The 21875-nt window shown below is 36.3% G+C and overlaps 1 protein-coding gene across 1 annotated transcript in view; it reads right to left on the reverse strand.

Annotated features, from left to right (window-relative positions):
- The window catches only part of cdh13 (cadherin 13), a 512601-nt gene that overhangs the window by 384485 nt on the left and 106241 nt on the right, over positions 1–21875 (reverse strand). Inside the window, 1 exon segment of the mRNA NM_001103078.1 lies at positions 13630–13741. Coding sequence (NP_001096548.1) covers positions 13630–13741 — 112 coding nt within the window.

The following is a 21875-nucleotide window of genomic DNA, read 5'->3' on the forward strand; positions in this document are numbered from 1 at the left end:
AGCAGGGAGAGAGGTCATGTTATAGATGTCAGGTAGAAGTACTGTGACATATGAAAATACCAAATCGTGCTTGTTGTCCCTAAATATATGTCTAGTACTATGTCTATGTATGTGTTTCTACCTGCAGCCATATAGTAATATTAATGTTACCAGGCATTTTTGATTCTTCTTTCTTTACTCAATCTAAAGCTTCCCCAGGGGTGAATACCTAAATGATTTAATAGCTTACTGATGTTTAAGAATTGTGGAAAGCTTCCAACTGACATTTAGAATTTGTAGATTAGGATGGTAGAGAAGAAATATATAGCTACAGCTTTTTACTAGCATTTAAGACAAAAATGTACAGATTCTGTGATGATGAACAAAGAACCCTACCTAATCCAAACTGTAAAATTATACTTGCCTTATCTATAAAAAGATACTATCTTCACCATCTTTATATGCTATTATGTCTTGCAAGGTTCAGTTTAATTTCTAAGATACAGAGAATTATGGCAAAGGACAGGGGACATGTTTTTTTGTTTTGAGTTTGGTTTTTGTGTGAACATGGGAGAATCAAATGAAAGCACCAGATATTACTCCTGCAAGCAACTGATGTGGAACATATAGAACATATAACTTGAAATAGTATATGTTTGACTTACAGGCCAGGGAAAATAGAAGGAGGCAAATTATAAGGAAGTAAAGGGATATTTTTATGGAAAAATGGAAAGTCTCTGAACCCTCATGTCGTGCTTACTGAAAATGTCTATGGAGGGGTTATTACAATGTCATCAATTCATCAAGAATATATCTTTATTGTCATTGTCACATAGTAAACAACGAGATTTAAAAGAAGCAAGCAACAACTCAAAGTGGCATAGTAAAAGATAATATCAGTCTACTGTTACATATTTAAAGCCATAATTGCTCTTGGATAAAAGCTGTCTCTCAGACGATTAGTTCTGGCTTTAAATGCTCTATATCTCTTCCCTGATGGCAAGAGCTGGAAGAGACAGTGGCCAGGGTGAGTTGGGTCGTGTGCAATGCCCAGAGCTTTTTTCCGGCAACGGGAGATGTAAATGTGTTCCAGGGTTGGGAGCGGACAATCAATTATCTTCTCTGCAGATCTAACAACCCTCTGTAGTGCCTTAACCTCTTTGGAGGTGCAGGCACCGAACCACACACATAGTCCATACGTAAGTATGCTCTCGATGGAACAGTGATAAAAGGCAAGAAGAAGATTTTTAGGTAGATGGTTTTTCCTCAGAACTCTCAGAAAGTACAGTCTTTGCTGCTCTTTCTTTAACAGCCCCTTAGTGTTTACACTCCATGTCAGATCATCCTCCAACTCCATTCCTAGGAATTTAAACACTGAAACCCTCTCCACCTGCATTTTATCAATGATGAGTGGTTCAACGTTGGTCTTTTTTTCCCTAAAATCAATGACCAGTTCCTTGGTTTTTTCAATGTTCAGGAGCAGGTTATTGTCTTTACACCCCTCTGACAGCTGTTCCACTTCATCCCTGTAGTCCATCTCACTCTCTTTTCCAGAGATAAGTCCGATCACCGTAGTATCATCCGCAAACTTAATGATTTTATTTATTCTACATTTTTTTTAGTGAGATGCTATTAAAATGTATTGCATTTCTTAGGCCATATACCCAAAAAAGGTTGTTTCTATTTCATAGGAACAAAGAATATTAAACTATTGTAGAATTTACCATTAAGCCAGCAGGGAATGCAGAAAAAGCAGTATGCAAATTCCCCATAAAGAAAAGCATGCTTGATCTTCAGTAGTACCTTTTTGATTTGACTTTCCCAAGAGAACTTGTTATAAGAATCATATCCAGTCAAATCTTAAATGTTTCAAGGAGTTTTGACTTTCTTTCCTTTTCCCAAGGATTTGATCTTTATCTAACTTTAAAGGGCTGGTTTCTGCATACTTTATAATCTGTAGGGGGAAAATAGTGCAATTTAATGCAGAATATTTATACCTTTCTCTCTTTCTGACAGGAATCTGCCAAACCTAACTCAACAGCAATAAAAACAGGTAATTATTTGTCTTCTGATTCTTATTAAACATATGGAAACAAATGATAGTATTTGCCTCTGTGTTCAGTTCTTTATGTGTCTGCAGTGACTCTATTATCACTTGTCTTTTGTATACTGTAGAATTATTGATATTTATTTTTTTTTCATCCAGAGCTGTCAACCTTTAGGGTTAAAAACCATTGACAGAATGAAGTGATGTCCCGCTGCTCAAAGCATAGGATCTGGCGGGAAGAGACGCAGGTTCTATGCCGGCTGAAAAGCAAACCACCATTAATTATGTTTAAAGGGGCATTACAAAAAAAAGCATTGATAGATTCCCTGCATGTATGTAGTGCTTGGCAGGAATCCGTAACACAACAGAAGACCACAACAAGTGCATCCATTTTTTTTCTCTGATATGTCACAGGCAGCACACCACATATCCTGCAATGAACAGTCTTTTGTTGACTGATCAAGGGCTGTATATACAGAAAAGAAAACAAGCATGTTCCAAATATGTATTTAATAGGATTCTGTCATTATTTTTATGGTACACTTTTTATTTCTAATTAACACCATTTACATAGCAAATCATTTGCTCTACCATTTAAAGTTTTATTCTTGAACCAACACATGTATTATTTTAGTAGTAATATTGGTGTGTAGGCGGTGAGCTTAAAGAGGGAGCCAGAGCTACACATTAAAATTGCTTTCAGGTAACTTGGATTTTTTACTATTGATCAATCTCTACTGGGAGCTGCAACCTTCCAACTGTTCTGCTGAATGGCTGCTGGAAGAGGGGTGATATCACTCCAACTTGCAGCGCAGCAGTAAAGTGTGACTGACGTTTATCAGAGCACAAGTCACATGGCTGTGGCACCCTGGGAAATAAATAATATGGCTAGCCCCATGTGAAATTTCTAAATTAAATATAAAAAAAAATCAGTTTGCACTGCTAAAAACAGATTTCAATGCAGGATTCTGCTGGAGAAGCTCTATTAACTGATATGATTTGAAAAAAAAGGAGGTTTCTCATGACAGTATTCCTTTAAATACAGTATCACACACTTACATGGATGTGATTACATTGAAGACAACAGCAGGCACTGTCTCTGGGTAAATAGCTTTAAAATGAGCACAGCACCATAAACAACAATGTCAGCAAAATTCTCAGACTTTCAGAATAAGTTTATAGCTCTTTTTATTTCCCTAGGAATTTTGCCATGTCATATCCTTGGCTAATTAATCCTCTCAGACTTCATTTGATCTACCAATAATCCCGCAAGAAAAGACAATTAGTCCACAGCAGCAGAATCAAACATCCAAAATATGTCCTACTGACTAATCCTGGGAACACAGTTAGTATAGAGATTTCTCCGCTATAACAGATGACATATTCACTGCTAAACATTTGGCCATTGATTTGGCCAATTAGAAAAACATCTGGCCTGCTTCAGCCAACCAGAAACTCACACATTGGAAGCAGTCAGATGGTTGACCATAATGTGACTGGCAGTTTTCCAGAAATCACTGTAACCTCAAAGTGAGTCATTTACTCAGTCATATTAAGAACAAAGAACATACTAAGCTGGTTTCTTATTTATAAGCTGTTCTGTTCAAAATTATCTGTCCATGAAAAAAATGATTCACTTTTCATTACCGTAACAATAATCTTCATCTAATTAGTGTCCGTTATAGAAACAAATATAATATAATCTATGTATTTGATGTTACATAATTATCTTACAGTGCAATTAAGCATAAACCATAAATAAATCCAAATGACCTTAGCAACCAGGGTGTGGTTTGAATGAAATACTGATTTAAAAAAGGATATTTTACTTAACCATGAAATGGTACAAATCTTGGACAGAAACCATCTTTATGCCTTTTAAGTATAATAATTTGTTTTATATGAAGTTTAAATCATCACAAATATTGTTTGTCTTTGTTACAGGGATGGCATCACACTGAGAAGAAAGACGTGGCCATTGAAGTAATTAGTGACATCGAGGTACAGTTCTTAGTCTTAGAGGCCCATTTATCAACATTCTAATTTTTGTGGTTTAAGAGGTTTGGAAAACTTTTGGATAAGGTTGGAGAATTCCCTAAACAGCTTTAGCATGCCACCCATTTATAGACAGAGCAAGTTAGTAGCCCGTGATACATCTTGGCTACCGCAGGTGACTAACTGCTAATTGTTGCTAAGAAATAAAGATAACAGTCAGATGTTATTCTGTTGTATAATAATATTGCAGTTGTTTATAAAATAAAATAAAGATCAGACTTTGTAGTTGCTAAATGTTGTTTCTGTTAATTGGAACTAGGTGGAGGAAGAAATCCATAAAGAACTGCAAGTTTTAGGAAAAGTTTCAGGCCACCAGAATTTCCTGCAGTTTTATGGTGCTTTTCATCAAAAGGTCACCATTATACAGAGTTATATATGGTCCTGCTCCAACTCTAACATAGAATACATGGTAAGTCATTTCCACAGAAATATGAATAATGAGTGAGAGTGGAGGGGGTTCATACCATTTTTCCTTACCATTTTTTTTCATACCAGGTTTTTCCCATTGAATGATTCTCACTAACACTAAAAATGATAATTATATGACAATTTATTCTTTCAGGAGTGATGCATTCTGGGGGTTTCTTAACTTGTGCCTTTAAAAGGATGCTTACTACAGGCCAAATGCAAGGCAACTCCCAACTGACCCATTTGTCAACAACATCGATGAATAGGTGGTCAAACTGCACCTGCAAAAAAGTAAGGGCAATTGCTAATTTTCTGTTTAATAAATATGATTTATAAACTATAAGTACCTGCTTAAATAACTTAAGCATATTTATATTGTTGGACACTAGGGGACTGATTTACTAAGACACGAATTCGAATTGGAAAAATTCCGATTGGAAAATGAACATTTTGCGACTTTTTCGTATTTTTTGCGATTTTTTCGGCGCCTTTACGACTTTTCGGAAATTGTTGCGACTTTTTCATTACCAATACGATTTGCGCGAAAAAACACGAGTTTTTCGTAGCCATTACGATTCGCTCGTATATTGTCGCGACTTTTTCGTATTGAGCGCTCGTAAGCGGCGGGCGAAACTTTCAGACTTGATTTTGGAAGCCTCCCATAGGACTCAATGGCACTCTGCTGCTCCAACCTGGCCCAAGAAAAGTCACCATACTGAAGCTTGAATGAATCCGAACGCTACGAAAAAATCGCAACATTTTGCGCAACTTTCGGAATGGCTACGAAAAAGGCGGGACTTTTTGCGGAAGTTTTAACGCTATGAAAAAATCGCCAGATTTTGCGCAACATTCGGAATGGCAATGAAAAAGTCGCGATAATTTTCCGAAAAATCGCCAAATACCGATCATTAAAAAAAAAACGCAATCGGACGCATTCAGCCCGTTCGTGGGTAAGTAAATGTGCCCCTAGGCCTTAAAGGTGGGATGGGAGAAGCTTAAGATTGAGATATAAGGTGAAAGTACTGCCTGTGCATCTTACCCCAGTCTTTGTTACATCATTAACTTGCCATTTAAGGACTCACAATTACATTTTTTAGTTTTTGTAAATTGCATGAGCATTAAACAGAGATCCACTCCTTGACTAACACTGAAAATCTTCCGTTGGGTGCAGAGAGTTGAAGCACTTTGCAATGTTCTAGGCAAGGGATGGAAAGGATTTAGAACATGCAAAGCTGCAAAGAGTTCATTTCTGAGCCAAGTAAAAACACAGAACAGCCAGCTTGTGGAGCACAAAGAGAAATGGGACATGTAACAACTGTTGCCTAAAGCTTGCTATTAGAGGTAACAAGAAGACTTGCCAAGTACCTCTAGGAAACATTCAATAGACTCAACTGAATCAAATATGATTCCTGCTAAGTGAAGTTAGAATTAGGCATAATAAGTAAACTAAAATAAAAAGCATAATATTTAACTAACTTATAATTTTTTTTTATATAGATAATTATTATAGAAAATCACTAGAAAGATCCTAAATGCAGAAATTTAAATTCCCAATGTCCTTTGTAACTTAACCATCTTCATTGCTATTACAGGTATGATACCCCTTATCCGGAAACCCGTTATCCAGAAAGCTCCGAATTACGGAAAGCCCATCTCCCATAGACTCCATTTTAATCAAATAATTCAGAATTTTAAAACTGATTTCCTTTTTCTCTGTAGTAATAAAACAGTACCTTGTAATTGATCCAAACTAAGATATAAATAATCCTTATTGGATGCAAAACAATCCTATTGTGTTTAATTAATGTTTTATTGATTTTTTAGTAGACTTAAGGTATTGAGATCCAAATTACGGAAAGACCCCTTATCTGGAATACCCTTGGTCCCTTGCATTCTGGATAATAGGTCCTATACCTGTACTAAAAAAAATTCAATAACAAAGTTATTTGTAAATGTAATTGCTATTGAAAGCAGCATTTGTTCAACTGGTTTTTAAAAAATGTTGCAAATGCCAATTTCCTCCAGCAAGACAGGACCGTCAGTCTGCTGCCTTGTTTGCTTCAAAGTCAGAGCCACCAGGCCTCTGACTTTGAAAAGGACAGGAAAAGGACAGGCTAAACTTTTAATGGCAACTATATATACAAATAACTCAAAAACCACTAGAAATTTATAATGAATGTATTTTTGAAAAGTTGCTTAGAATGTTATTTTATTTTATTAGACAAAAAATGACATTATGGGTTGACTTGTCCTTTAAAGAGTAATAATTCAACAGCAGAGTTACAAACTGAGAAAGGAAAGGGTAGAAAAGAACATATAACCAGAGAGGACATTAAAAGAGAAAAAATCTAGAAAAATAAGATATCAGTAAACATCAAATTAGATTTTGGTCATAAAGATATGGGTGGCAATTTTTGTGGAGCCTGACTTCCCATACTTTGTTGTAGCTGTCCAGTGTGTTATCTTTTGATGCTGCTATCTTTTCCATAATGATTATCAGTTTAAGAAACTATTTATTTAACATTAAAGAGATACTGACTCCAGAAATGAAACCATTTTTACATCTGTCATAACATTGTCTTTGCATGCTATTTATAATTTTGCCAAAAAAGTATTTGTCCAAGCTTTTACATTCCCTATCTGATCCCCCATGTTCCTCTATGAGGGGCTGCTATATTTGTCCAGCAGGAGGCCGTTAGCATTAGAAGCTATAACGGACAGGCTGAGAAGGGATAGTCAGGATGGCAAAACAGTCAGGTTTTGGGATTTCAAGTAACAATTACTTACAAAAGCAGCCCCATCAGTAAAAAATGATCAACACTACCTATAGGCAACTTTTTTATGTAGATTTATATTTTAAAAAGTTGTTTTTTCATGTCAGTATCACTTTAAGGGCCACTGCAAATGTCTATTGAGAGTTGTAGGATATTTCTGCAGAAGCACAGTTCCAGGAGTTTGCAGAACTTCCAAGTTAAGAATTTATATGTAATTACTGTATATAGGCTGCCTTTACTGCAGGACAATGCCACCACATATGCCTGTATGTGCCCTGTTGTCCATATTTCCAAATGCTTTATCGAATTTTGCTGTTTAAATTCCACTGCTGTAATGGCAATTAATTTTTATCATTGAAGTGTAGACAAGACTTGTTGTAAGTCTGTTTCCCACTTAAGCATACAGGGATGTTTGTGCTTTTTTGGGAGAGTGAAGGGTGTAGCATAGAAAGATTATCTGTTTGGCTCATAGACTTGTATTGCAGGTGAATTCCATTGCAGTCAGTTGCCTCGAAAGTTTCCAGTTTTGGAGAGTTGCGGATAAAAAGTGTGAAGCTCTCTAGATATGCATAATAGACTTTTTAAAAATAGAATGTAATTCTTCAAAACTACTTAAGGAGTATAAGTATATATTGTATCTATACCCCTCAATCTCCATGTGGGTATATGTAGATCCGGTGTGATAAGGCAGAACACAAACACTGGTATTAGAGGTGATTAGAGGGTATTTTATGCTCTTTTATGTTTACTGGTACACACAGACATCATTTTGATGTTAAGCTCTGGAAGTGACCCATCTCAGTGCATTGTGCCTGATTCTGAGCTTTCAGAAGGAGCTAGTGCTACACAATAGAACTGCTTTCAGGAAACCTATTGTTTCTCTTACTCCCATGTAACTGGAGGAGTCCCAAGCTGGACTTAGATTACTTACTGTTGAGTGCTATTCTGATATCTACTGCCTTCCCATTGTTCTGCTGATCGGCTGCTGGGAAGGGGGTGATTTCACTCCAACTTGCAGCCCCGGCATGACTGAAGTTTATGAGAGCACAGGTCACATGATTGGGGCTGTTAAACCCAGAACAAAGTTGCTCCAGTAGAATCATGTATTGAAATACATTTTTCAAAGAAGCGAACAGATTTTTACAAATTTAATTTTGAACTTTGACATGGGGCTAGACATTTTTTTAAGTTTCCAAGATGTCCACACAGTGCTCTGATAAACTTTAGTCAGTCTTTACTACAGTAATGCAAGTTGGCGTAATATCCCCCCCTCCCTTCCCACACCAGAAACCTATCAGCAAAACAATGGGAAGGTAACAAGATAACAGCCCCTTGACACCCGTATTGCTAAAAATACTCCTATGCCCAACAGGGACCCCCAAAATTAACTACCTAGTGGTAGATATAAGAATAGCCCTCAACTGTAAAACACCAAAGCCTGGCCACACCTCCTCCAGTTACATTAAACAGAAGAAACAATAGGTTACCTGAAAGCAGTTCTAATATGCTGCGCTGGCTACTTCTGAAAGCTCAGAATCAGGCACAATGCACGGAGGTGGCTGCCTACACACCAATGTTACAAATATTAAAATACAGTAATTGGTTCAAGAATAACATTTTAAATAGTAGAGTTAATTATTTGATATATAAACAGTAATAAAAACAACACCATAAAAACTGTGACAGAATTACTATACTATAGTTACTACTATAAATACTAGTTATAGTACTAGTTAAATACTAATATTACTTAATATACCTGGAAAATTGTCAATGTTTTTATTTTTATCGCTCAGTGGTTCAAGCTATGGCCCCTGATTGTAAGCTATATTTATATGTTAACTGGCATAGAAAGCTGGGCACTTCTATTTAAATTGTCACATTTTCCACTTATACTTGAACTCATCCTTTTCAAGATTTATTTAAAAACTATAGTAATTTGCCTTGGAAATGTATTCTAAGCTGGGGGAACAATGATAAAAATATTCCCATCCATCACAAACACTGTTGGAGAAGTTCTTTTATTCTGAAATTCTATTTTTGATCCATCAGAAGTTAAGCACATAACATAAAGTAAGCAACAGGTAAGCATCTTGTCACAAAAAAAAACATTTGAGTCCTTATTCCTAGCGCTGCCAAAGCTGATTAAATACATTGCTGTCAATTCTTATTCAGCACATTAAATAATGATGGCATCAACCAAGTAAGTACAGTATCATTACTGAATGCTGATGTTCCATACAGCTAGATGTGATCTTGTGCTTTGATGTCACTTCTGCTCTGACACAGCTCTGAGATTAAAGATGGATCACATGTAAATCTATGCATGGAACAAGATGAAATAAAATAAACCATATTTGAAAGTTTCTTAAGAATGAATAACCTCAGGGAGGTGAAGGTATTAATTAAATAATTCAGCATTAAGATTTATTATCTGTTTTAACCAAAGCTGATACGGGTACTTTTGTATTCTGACCTGATTTAGCTTATTTCAGGCCTTTCAAATACAACTCAATATAATCTCATGCAGGCCAACAGCTAAAAATAAACCAATGAAATAATACATGGCATATTGACAGTATTCTCTAGATTCAAACAAAATGGGAACTGGGAAGTTATATACAGGATTATGCAGAAGACTTTAAAAATATAACAAGATACAGTATGAGAAAATTTCTCCTGTGGGAAAAACACCATTTGTATTCAGCATCAAACAGGGCGGAAAACTTGACTGTTGATAAACCTAAACTTTACAAGAACAAAATACTTTATTCTTTTTACTGCTTATATAGGGGTGAAACAAAGTTGTACCATATCATAAAATGTATTCAAGGCATCCAGCCTAGTAGGTCACAAGCAGAATATGATTTTGAAGATTAATTGAATCTTCAAGTGATTCATAGCATGGCATCTGGGAATTTTAGTGACCATGGTTTTAAAATGAACCATAATGATTATGCTATTACCCCATGAAAATATCCATTATTCTTCCATGGTAGATTTCTAACTTGTATCTTAAACCAGAGTTGGCGCTCTCATAAAACAAATTGTCAAAATATGTGAATTAATTGTATATATTTTTATTAGTGAAATTACAATAAAATCATATACACATGATAATACCTCATAATAAAAATCCAGATAGATACACCAGATAAACCAACATTTGTTATAAGAACTAAGATAAATCAATAATAGCCAGCATGATAGTTCATAATATAGTTAAAAAATTAGGGAATCAATATAAGATCAGCACAATCAGATTAAAAATTGAGTAAATAAATAGAATGCATCTGTATGAAAATGGAAATATATAGTATGTAGATAATACACATAAGCCCTATCCTTAATTACACAGTAATTAAAACTTCAGCAGCATTTGTTTGCCAAATCCGGCACACAGTGAATAACCGATCAATCTTTGAGATGTTTCCCCAATGAAACTCAATCAGGGGAAAAAGCCTAATAGAGGAGAGTAGAATCTCTAAATAAGCGCACTAGTCTGAAGCGTATATAGTTATGCTAAGTATTCCAAAGATAGTGCGCACTAATACCACTCGAGAGTCAGCCCAAATAAAAATAAATGTAAAATAGGCAGTGAGTACCCCTGTGCTTTACCAAAAAAGTCAAATGTTACCCTTGGTCCCGGCCGGGAACTTACTAAAGGGTCGCCCCGTCGGAGGAACCCGCTTCCACACACGGCGCAGCGCCGAAAGGTCCCTACTGCTGACGTCACAGCTATGAGCCGAGGTAGAGACTACGGGTCCTCCTAGGTGACAGAATCCTCCAACGCGTTTCGCGCACCTGCGCTTAATCATGGAATGTAGATTTCTAACTTGAGTTTTTTTGTTTTATAATTAATATAAGTGCGGAATTTATAGTATTTTTAATCCTCTTTCAATTATTCATTGTCCATTAAAACCCCTGGAACAAATGTCATTAAATTATTTTTCTTCTATAAGTAAATGTCATGCTAACTAAATGAGTAATGAGGTATCTGACATGATTTACAGAAACATTTGATACTCTTTGCTCTTTAGGGTAATATTTTATCACCTTGGCTTTCCTAAAATACAGTGACTAATATCACAAGGGAGAATGAAGGCAGAGTTTTAATGGGCACCAACAGACTCATCAATGTGGTGATACACAAAATATAAGTTAGTTGCTAGATTCTGGATGAAGACTAATATAGACCGGTGGCAGAAATAAATCATGGATAAAGTAGTAATTAATGCTCAGGGTCCCACATTCACTACAAAAGAAAAAACACTGCAAGTAGCCATAGGCCAGTGATGATTGCTCCATAACAAATGCAAAGGGGCAATAATCTCCAAGCATAGGGCCTTCCCTCTGTAATTAACAACACTATGCTATACACAGCAGTGCTGGGAAATGGCCAGAAAAACAAGTTAAAGAACAAGTGGAGTAAATGGCATCATGCATAATAATATCTTAAAGCCCACTATTTTAAAGGTAGATTATAGATTTTATTCCTGTACCACCATGGGAAATGTAGACATTTTCTATTACATTTTAAAGCAAGGGTAATATTACCTTAGCCTATGATTGGATTTTTATTTGGACATATAAAGGATGTATCCCCAGCCAAAAGAACAATTTAAATGCCTCTCTGCAAATTTTACATTTTCATTTTGGAAAGCTATAAAACTGAAAGCCCTATAGACCAATGTTTTTATCTAAATGTTTATTGTATTACCAGTGGGAAGGCCACTAATGAATATAGATGCTTTAGCAAAAAAAAAAAAAAATAATAATAATTTGCAGAAGAAAACAGTGCAAATCTAAATATGCTTTCATAGGCTGCTCAACATTATTAAAGCCTTTTGTAAACAAGGAATCAATGATAATGCAGACAGTTGTAATGGAATTTTATACTTTAAACAAACAAACTTTTATTTTGGCTGATAAAAGCTTTCTATGTCCCAATAAAGATAATGGAGCTCTTGGAACATTTTTGATGGGCAAATAGCTGTGTGCTGCTTTTATTATTTTGCACATTTGCACATCCCCTTTTAAATGCAAATGATTTGAAGGTTACATTCCGATTCAGAATCTGCACACCTTACATTTTATAAAGTTAATGCACATTACAAACTGTAGGTGAAAAATATATCTATATTTATAAATACAGTTTATATAATTTATCTGCAACCATGATAACTAACACCAGACAGGATTATAAACATCAGATTCCATTTTTGTTTCAAGAATACACATAATAACACTACAACATATGTCACAGTTCTAAGAGAACATAATGGAGAACTATTATCAAGGTTTTGCCATTTGTCCTGTGTCAGGTCTCAGCTGAAGTAGGTTCACCTGTCAGTACTTCTATAATTGTGTCATTCTAGCATTACTGACAATGGCTCAATTAAAAGGAGACAAGAAAAAATACTGTTTTAACTTCCTATCAGAGAAAATGACAGGTAGAAAGTGGTTTGTATGAATAAGCAACCAAACACTTGTAGTAGAGACTGATTCCAATACAACAAATAACATAAGCCGTCAAATAAGTCACGGCCACATCAAAAAAGACGCATGCATCAAAAAAAGTTGTGCACATTACAGCATTTTAGCAAAATGCTTGCTCTAGCCCTTTCAGGTTAATGCCATTGTAGCGATGTGGGAAGGGTTTGCCTTACACCTTGTGCTACTCAAAGTCATGGATAGTGAAGACCCCAAATCACCCCATGTTCCACTCCCCTAAAGCTGTTTTTGAATCAAGATACTGTGGCTTCATGAAGTGAAAGAAAAATCCATTAGTAGGCATATTCTATATAAAACAGGGCCTGAAGTAGGGGTAGGCAGAAGAGGCAGCTGCCTAGAGCACAACGATTGGGGGGCGCCAGGCAGGAGCCTCTCCTGCCCACCCCTAGTCTGTGCTGTGCTCTGGTTTCATTGCCCCCGCCACTTGTCATTACGCAGCAGGGGTAATGAACTATCGGTTCGCATCTCGCACACCCCCCGCGATGCGATAGTGCAGGTGCAGGGGCGAGGTGGCCGACCGGGTTGCCTAGGGCGCCCGGTCGGCTCAGCCTGCCCCTGATATAAAATGCATATAGCTTTTTTTATTTCTTAATGGTACTATCCTTTTAACGTTCTAGAAAAAGAATTGAATTAGATCAGTAGCACTGAGCATGCTACAGGCAAAGGATAGAACAAAGAACAATTCTGAAAATTGCATTAACAATATTCTAATGAAAAAAAGAGCACAGCCATGAAAATCCACATTATTCTAATCAGAATTAACTGAATTTATTTAACTGAAATTTGAAAAGTCATACATTTTTAAATTATCTATAATCAATTAACATTTTTCAAATAAATATAATTGCCTACCATTCAAAACAAGTTGATCCTCTGTAAATTCTGATGGCTGCTCTACATAGAATATCTTCTGTTGGAATCCCGGGATGCACTCCAAATCATTTGCAATGGCAAATACCAGCACCTGGGGGAACCAAACAATGCATTTGAGAATCAAAAAGATACAATAGAAATTGGCAGTCACATTAAGCACTATGCAAGCGTGCTCTCTAGGAATAAGGTAAATAATCTCAGTCTCATTAACTATTATATTAAAGACACCCCATGCTCTTCAACAAGGCAGGAGCAATGATGATTATTACTGTTAATTTCTAAACCTTCAGTGTTTCCTTTAGAACTGTACAGTGTAATTAGGAATTATAATATAAACTATTTGAAATATTCTCACAAAAAACTAGCTACCCCGATCTTGGTTAAAAAAAAGGCTATTAGATTCTAGTACAAATCAATTACCTACAGTTAAACAGATAATACAAATCAATTACCTACAGTTAAACATTTATTAAAACATATCCAAAATAAATATGTAGGAAGCGCATGAAAGATAAAACTAAGTCCAATATGTTAGATGCAAAATATGACACCCTACGTGAGTATATAACACATCAAAAATAATTTGAAATGCTTGGTGCAACTGTAAAACCTCCACCCGGCTGGTTAGGTAAGTATGCGCACTCACCAGACTCACCAGAATTTAACCATTCTCATGCCAAAAAGATAACTCAACAGAAGATCCAACTGTGAAGGGTGAATATACATACTTCTCCTCTCCAACTATACGATAAAGAGGAAAGAAAATGTATATAGTGTAACACAATTTACTCACAAATGTGAGTAATGTAATTTAAAAGTCCATTTATAAAAAATGTGTTACACTATTTACATTTTTTTTCCTCTTTATCATATCGTTGGAGAGGAGAAATATATTCACCCTTCACAGTGTGATCCTCTGTTGAGTTATGCTTTTGGCATGAGAAAGTATATTCACCCTTTACAGTTGGATCTTCTGTTGAATATGCTCTGCGTCTCCCCTAGCTCTTAGTACAAATACAAAATGTACAAACTGTGGCTCAAAGTACTATAAACAAATCTTCTAAAAGTAAGTGAATCAAAGTACGAAAGAATGCATGTAACTAAACAAGACTATGCTGATTGGCTCAGATCCACATTCCTAAGGGGGGGGGAATGAGTTCTTAGCAGGGAGGGGAGCAGGAGATGGGAGACAGGAGAGAGCTGCATGTTTCTGGCAACAAAACAGAGAGACAACAAATCTTTTGACGGAGTACTCAGTGCAGCATTTCTGTGAGTGCTTATGGCTGTATTTACATAGACCTTTCTGATAAAGCTTACTTAGTTTTTACCTTTCCTTCTCCTTTAACTCCTTTTAGTATTGATTGTAAAAGCTACAATATCTGCAGGGACCCTGTCGCTGCCTAAATGAAATATCAATATAAACTAGAAAGGCCCTCAAAGGAATATAATTTATGATGGAAATACTTATCTAGTAAATTTCTTGAAAAAAGGGTTAATAGGCAAGTAAATATTTAGTCAAACAAATTCTACTTAGGAAAACAGTAACACCAAAAAATAAAGATGTTTTGAAGTACTTTAAATATAGTTTTTTGTTGCCCTGCACTGGTAAAACTGGTGTGTTTGTTTTAGCAATACTGATGGGCAGCAAAATTCCGCACTTTAGCAAATTATTTAGTGAGACTGCTGCAAAATTTGCCATGACAAAAAGTTGTAGAAAGGAAAGGAAAAAGTTGCAGTTGCATCGATGAAGTCATGCAGTAGCCATGTTTCGCTCATCACTATTCAGTAACATTAGCCATGGGGGCAGCCATTCAAGTTAAAACAGGGGAAGGGGGGGGCGGCAGGAAAAGTTTATTTAGCAGATAACAGTTATATAGATTAATATATTCAAACTTTACAAAGTGAAAACAATTAACATTTTTTGACTTAGTACTTAGTCCTTTACCTATCCTCGAAACATTAACATTCCACCTAATTACAGAAATCGTTTATTGATTTGTGTTTATAATAAACAATGCAAAAACACATGCAAGAATAAATGTCCTAGAAACATAAGTATTATCTTACAGAATGAAACTGAAGGCATGGCATGGCTTAGAACTCCAAAATTACATAGCAATTTCTAATATATTACTGTTCCCTGGCATCATCGGTTCATATATGTAATAAACTGTACATCTACAAAGCAGTAAAAGACATCATTAGAGAGCACTTTAGCTGCAATGTAGTAGCTGTACAGAAACCAAATGAATCAATGAGAGTCTGAGATAAAAGTCAAAAGTAGGCTGGTATTAACATACCACTCTGCATCTCTGCCTCATAGGAAAATGAGGAGGCTTCAAACAAAAGATGATGAATGGTGGAGACTAAGTAAAAGAAATCAGTAAAACATACAAGTTTGTTGTGACAGATGCAATATAAAAAGCAACAAAGGTCTGGATAATCATAACATGGGGAAGAACATACCACATGCTCTTTGAATACCAGTAACAGTGTTAATGAAAAAACCCCATGTGGGGTAACTGAACTGCGTTCAAACTACTTATTTTATTTTATTTATAGAGCTATTTAATATGCAACGTTGTGCACATATTTATGGTATTAGTATGTTAAATGTATTTCAAAGGAACATATTTTATGCACGGCAATAACAACATTGACCTGAAAAACAGCTTGGATGGATGTAAATGCCTCCTGTTGGTTGGACATACTGTACCATATGTTCTGCTAAAGGGCATCCATCTTATGTCCTAGGGACATCAATGCTATTAGAGAGACACAAATGATGCTAATAATTGGCATTAAAGGAGAAGGAAAGGTAAAAACTAAGTAAGCTTTATCAGAAAGGTCTATGTAAATACAGCCATAAACACTCACAGAAATGCTGCACTGACTTCTCTGTAAAAAGATTAGTTGTGTCAGTTTTCCTCAGCCAGAGACACACAGCTTTCAGCTCTCTCCTCTCTGCTGCTCCCCCCTCCCTCAAAAATGCTAAGAACTCACTCCCCCCCCTTAAGAATGTGGATCTGAGCCAATCAGCAGGAAGCTGACTCATAGGAGCAGATTTATCAAAACACGAGTTTGAATCCCGAATGGGAAAAATTTGGGTTGGAAACGAAAATTTCTGAAGATCGCAAATATCATGAAAATGCTTCCGAAAAAATCGTATTAGTCATGATAAGATCGTATTGACGATCCGATCCAAAATTAACGCCAGAAACACGTGTAAAAAGTTGAATACAATAAATGGCAAATTTATCAAGCTGTGTGATTTATATTTCGCTGCCATACCACCAGATTTTACACCATTATTTTATTCCATTTCAAATCATAATCCATTAAAGTCAATGGGAAAAATTCAAGTTCCAACTATGTTGAGGCGGAAAAAATTGTTATATGTGAACACCATACGCGGTCACCGAAAATCAATACACAGCTTGGTTAGTACACCGTGATGACTGGTGATGTGTAGTATATATTGTCTCCTTTTTTTTTTTTTTACACTGCATCATCAATAGACCCCATAGTGTAGTGGTGAGTTGTGCTGTGAGATATCAACCGAGCACACTTCATACTGATTTTATTTTCTGTTAAAAGTCACAAAAGGGAGAGGTTACACAAAAGAGAGCATTTTAGAGAATAAGGACAAAATAAGCAGTATTTATTGGAGACAATGGCCAGAGGATAAAGAGGTAAAAGTATTGTAGTGGTAAAAATATGCAGTGCCATTATAAAAATAACATTTCCATATAGCATCTAAAATGTAGTACTGAAATCTTTGCTATTTGAGTAAAAGAAACACCCTAAAATGCTTAATTTTACCATATGTAGTACGAGGACTTGGATATGCAGTATCATATCATGCACCATGATGCAATTATATATTTCACAATCATAAATTGTCATTTCCTGCTGGTGGGCAATGTAACTTCTGCCTGGACTTGAAAGTAACTGATTAATCTCAACAATTGGCCATGGATGGGTCACAACTCTCAAGTATACTCCAAATAGTATCTCATTAGTAATTACCTATAACATTAAAAATATATGAATCTCCTGGTCGCTGGGTATCCCCCCTGGGTACCTATGGGGAAACAACAAACTCCCCCATTTCCTTACGAGCCAGAGGCTTGCATATGTTAAATATCTCTGACAAACAGACCATGAGGGACCCTTTCTAGAGCTGAAAACTGAAGACCAACTACCACCAAACATGCTATTTCACTATATCCAGCTATGGCATGCCTTCCAGGCCCAGTTCCCAACTAGATCTGTAGACATATCCCAAAGCACACTGGAACACTACCTCCAACAGCCCAAACTATTAAAAACTGTCACCCTAATATATGCGATCCTTCAAAAACCTGGAAAGGCTCCATTTGAAGTGAGCATCAGAGATTCTGCAATAGATAAGGAAGCCTGGAAGGGAATATTGGAGCCAGTACCGGAAACTTACAATATCCAACAGCGACAGGCTAATTCAGATAAAATTCCTCCACGGAGTATACCTGACTCCCTACAGGCTGGCCAAAATATACCTGGGCACGCCAGATATTACAAATGTGGAGTTGAGGTGGGACCTATCTATCACATTTTCTGGGATTGCTTCCATATGGAAAAGAGACCAGACCACCAACCCTGGCATGGTGAAAAAAGACTATAAACAAGGTCCTTTCCCTGCAGAAAGCAGTGTATATGGCCAAGGGATGCCCGGATATATTTATTGCAATTTGGGGTCCATAGCTGTCATTACCTGACACAGAGTAAATGGGGTAGTGTACCCCGTGTGAATAAGCCCAGATCATTATACTGCCTCTCAATTACCTCAAGCAGACCTAAAACAATCAATGGCTTGGCTGTTTGATTATCTGAAACCAGATGTAAGACAATTATTTTTTCTTCTCGTGTCCTTTCTTAATGTTCTGTTTAAAATAAAGATCCAAAAATAAAAACATTAAAAAAAGTATATAAATAAAACATAAAGACATAAATAGACTAACAAGCCCTATGGGCTGCAACAGTCACAGTATATTACCTATGCCTGGTTGATCTTTTGTAACTTTTAGCAGCTACTTCAGAAACCAAACAGGTCTCTGTAAGTGCTATAGCATAACTTTAATTGTGTCTTATCCTTTATTATGCTTTAAAACAGTCAGTGAGAATCCTTTAGATAATTTACCATTCTTGTTTTGTCATACTTAGGTAGAGCTTCTTTCTTGTTTGAGGCTCAGTGAGCTCCAATTAAGCATTTCTGTGTTGCAGATACCTTAAATCTAATAGAATGCTGCATCATACACAATGTTGGCACATCTTGCTTTTCATAGCCAGCAGGATACGTGTATATACAAGATTCACTGTACCTGCAAATTACCCTCTACTGAATCTACTGTAAATGATATCCTAATCGCAAAGACCAAATGACACTTTTCTATTCCAATCTTTATTATTTTGTTTACCATCTCATTCTGATCTCCATACTGCTGTTATTTGTGATCCTACATTTTCTGTCTCTTGTGTTTAAGACATTTTTTTTACTCATCTTAGTGTCAATGTGCCTCTGTATGTGGTCATCTGTTTTCTTTTAGGGAGACCCCATCCATGACTTTAATTATGATTAATATGCCCAGATATATTTAGATGACCTTTCACTAACCACTGGCATTCAAACCATGATCTCAAACTGACACTTGGCTATCTCTACCAAGCTGAATTTAGAGCATCTAAAAACTGAACCTAACAAAAACAGAACTCAGTTTCAGAGCTACTTTTTCATTTATAGTACAAGTATAGAATATATTATCTGTAATGCTTAGGACCTGGGTTTCCCCACAGAAGAGACATTTCCATAATTTGGATCACCATATTCAAAGTCTGCTAAAAAAAACTATAAAAAACTATATAAAAACTAAAAAAATTAAATAAACCCCAAATGATTGCTATGTCTCCAAAATGAATTAATGCAGCTAAAATATTTATTCATACCCTCAGTCTATCCTGCCTAGACTACTGCAACCTGTTTTGTAAAAGCTTTTCAGAATTGATCTCCCCCTAGAGTCTTAAACTCTTTAGATCCGTCCTTCTCATCTCACCCAAGAGAGGACTCGATCCTCCACTGTTGTATATTGTGGTTCCCTGTTAAACAAGGTATAACTTACAAAATGCCCCTTCTAACCTTTAAATACCATCAGTTCACTTCACCACATCTCTTCACTTGTGTTTCTATGTGATCCTCAATTTCTCCTCTGTTCCTCTCAAGGCCACTGCCTTTTCATACTACCCTCCATTTGATGTCTGCTTAAACCTTTCTGTCTTGCAAGTTCCTTATCTGGACTTTCATCTCTGAATTTCTATGTAAGGGACATATCCTGAGCCCTTCAAAACAAAATACAAACTACTACCTAAAACACTACCATAATTTTGGAGCTTACAGACTAATGCCCTATCCATTGTAAATAGCTACACTTATCTCCTTTCAATTTGTGACTTTAAAGATGGCCATACATGGGGACTTAGCCCAAGTTGGCAGCTAATCTGTTCATGTATATGACCCTCCAACAGGCCTATCAACCAATAACTAAAAAAATGGCCAGATGTCGATCAGGCAGGTTTTACAATCCTGCCAGAACTGGGACCGCATCGGTCCATTGATGCTTGCCCCCCACCCCCTTCCCCATGGCCTGCAAACCATCACTGTCATTTGGCCCTTTCGCCAGATGGTCAGATCTGTGTGATATTGCCCACCACAAAGCCTTTACATGTATGCCCAGCTTTCGTTACTTAGACTGCATGATCTACAGGACCAGGGTCTTCTACTTCCTAAATTTCTACCGTGTATTTTGTGTCTTTTTAACTATATATATTTGCTTTGCTTGCAGTGCTTGATCCCCCTGTTTTTACTATTTATGCTTTGTAAAAATGAACATAGCCGAGTATACAAGTAACACTATATAAATGTGCACTTCCACATAAACAGCTGTAAACCCTCTCCAGCTATTTTGAAAAACATAATGAATGATGCCAGAGCAGATGGAAGAACTACTACAATAGAGCAGAATAGGCAGAAACAGCTTCTGCAAATTCAGCTCATGGCATGCACTACTTTGTAAAGGCAATGCCCATAGTACATGCTCTATGTACTCCAACCCTCCCCTGATCATTCAACAAACTGTCCCATTTTAATTTATTTGCAACAGAACAAAATGTTATCGTACTTAATGTCTAACGCAACATAAATGTAAATTATCACCAATTTAACTTGCAATATGTAATTGGAAAGCCATCTGACAGACATTTTGTAGCCTCAGATTCAGCAAGTAATCATTTTAGCAGAATGTGGAAAATCTATCCAAGTTGTAAAGAAATATGATATACGTAGGTCTGTCTGCTTGTGGAGCCTGCTGCTGTATGGATTTGGCGGATGATTACACCCATTTGTTCCAGATATAAAACTCATCCCATCATAATTCTACTTTTAATCAGGGTAAAATAAAATTACAATAAAAGGAGGAGGAAGGAAGAAAGATATGAGGTTAGCCTTAGGACCCAAACATGAAATAGAGGAGGTTCTGTATAAACTAAAACAATACTTCTATATTAAAAGCAATAATGATAGATACAATCTATAAAAACAACTGTAGCCTGGGGAAAAGAACTTCTCACATTAAAAGAATGACCATAGCTACTGACTGCGAGCAACACTTGCAGAAATAGGATTATAATTGTTGGGAAATTAACTTGGTAAATTATTGTTCTGGATGTGAAACACTTTTTTATAGCCAATATGTGGGCAAACCATTTATAATATGATAGCTATTCCATCTGGCAGACTACATAATATGAGAAAAAGGTGCCACCAGCCCTCTTGGCAATCTGTGGACTCAGTTGTCAACTTTTCCATTTCATTCCCAGGGGGGCTTATGGAAAAATAAAATTAATGATGTGAGCCATGCACTTGTTGGAGCAGTTGCTTCAGCTAAACTGGATGAGATTAGAATAATACATGTTTGTATCTGCAGGGGATACATTACATGCTTGTCTTCCTTTGCATTGGGTCCCTTTCATTCCTAGCATTAATTAGTGTTGATATATAGTATTCATTAAATCAACCTAAGGTGCTGACCATGAGCCCCTAGGCTTTAAAGGAGAACTAAAGCCTAACTAAAGAAGTAGGGCAGAAATGTTGTACTTTATGCTTTCCGGTTCTTTACTAGCCCAGGGCAACCACA

Source organism: Xenopus tropicalis, chromosome 4, assembly GCF_000004195.4.
Source record: "Xenopus tropicalis strain Nigerian chromosome 4, UCB_Xtro_10.0, whole genome shotgun sequence".
NCBI classification, from domain to species: Eukaryota; Metazoa; Chordata; class Amphibia; order Anura; family Pipidae; genus Xenopus; species Xenopus tropicalis.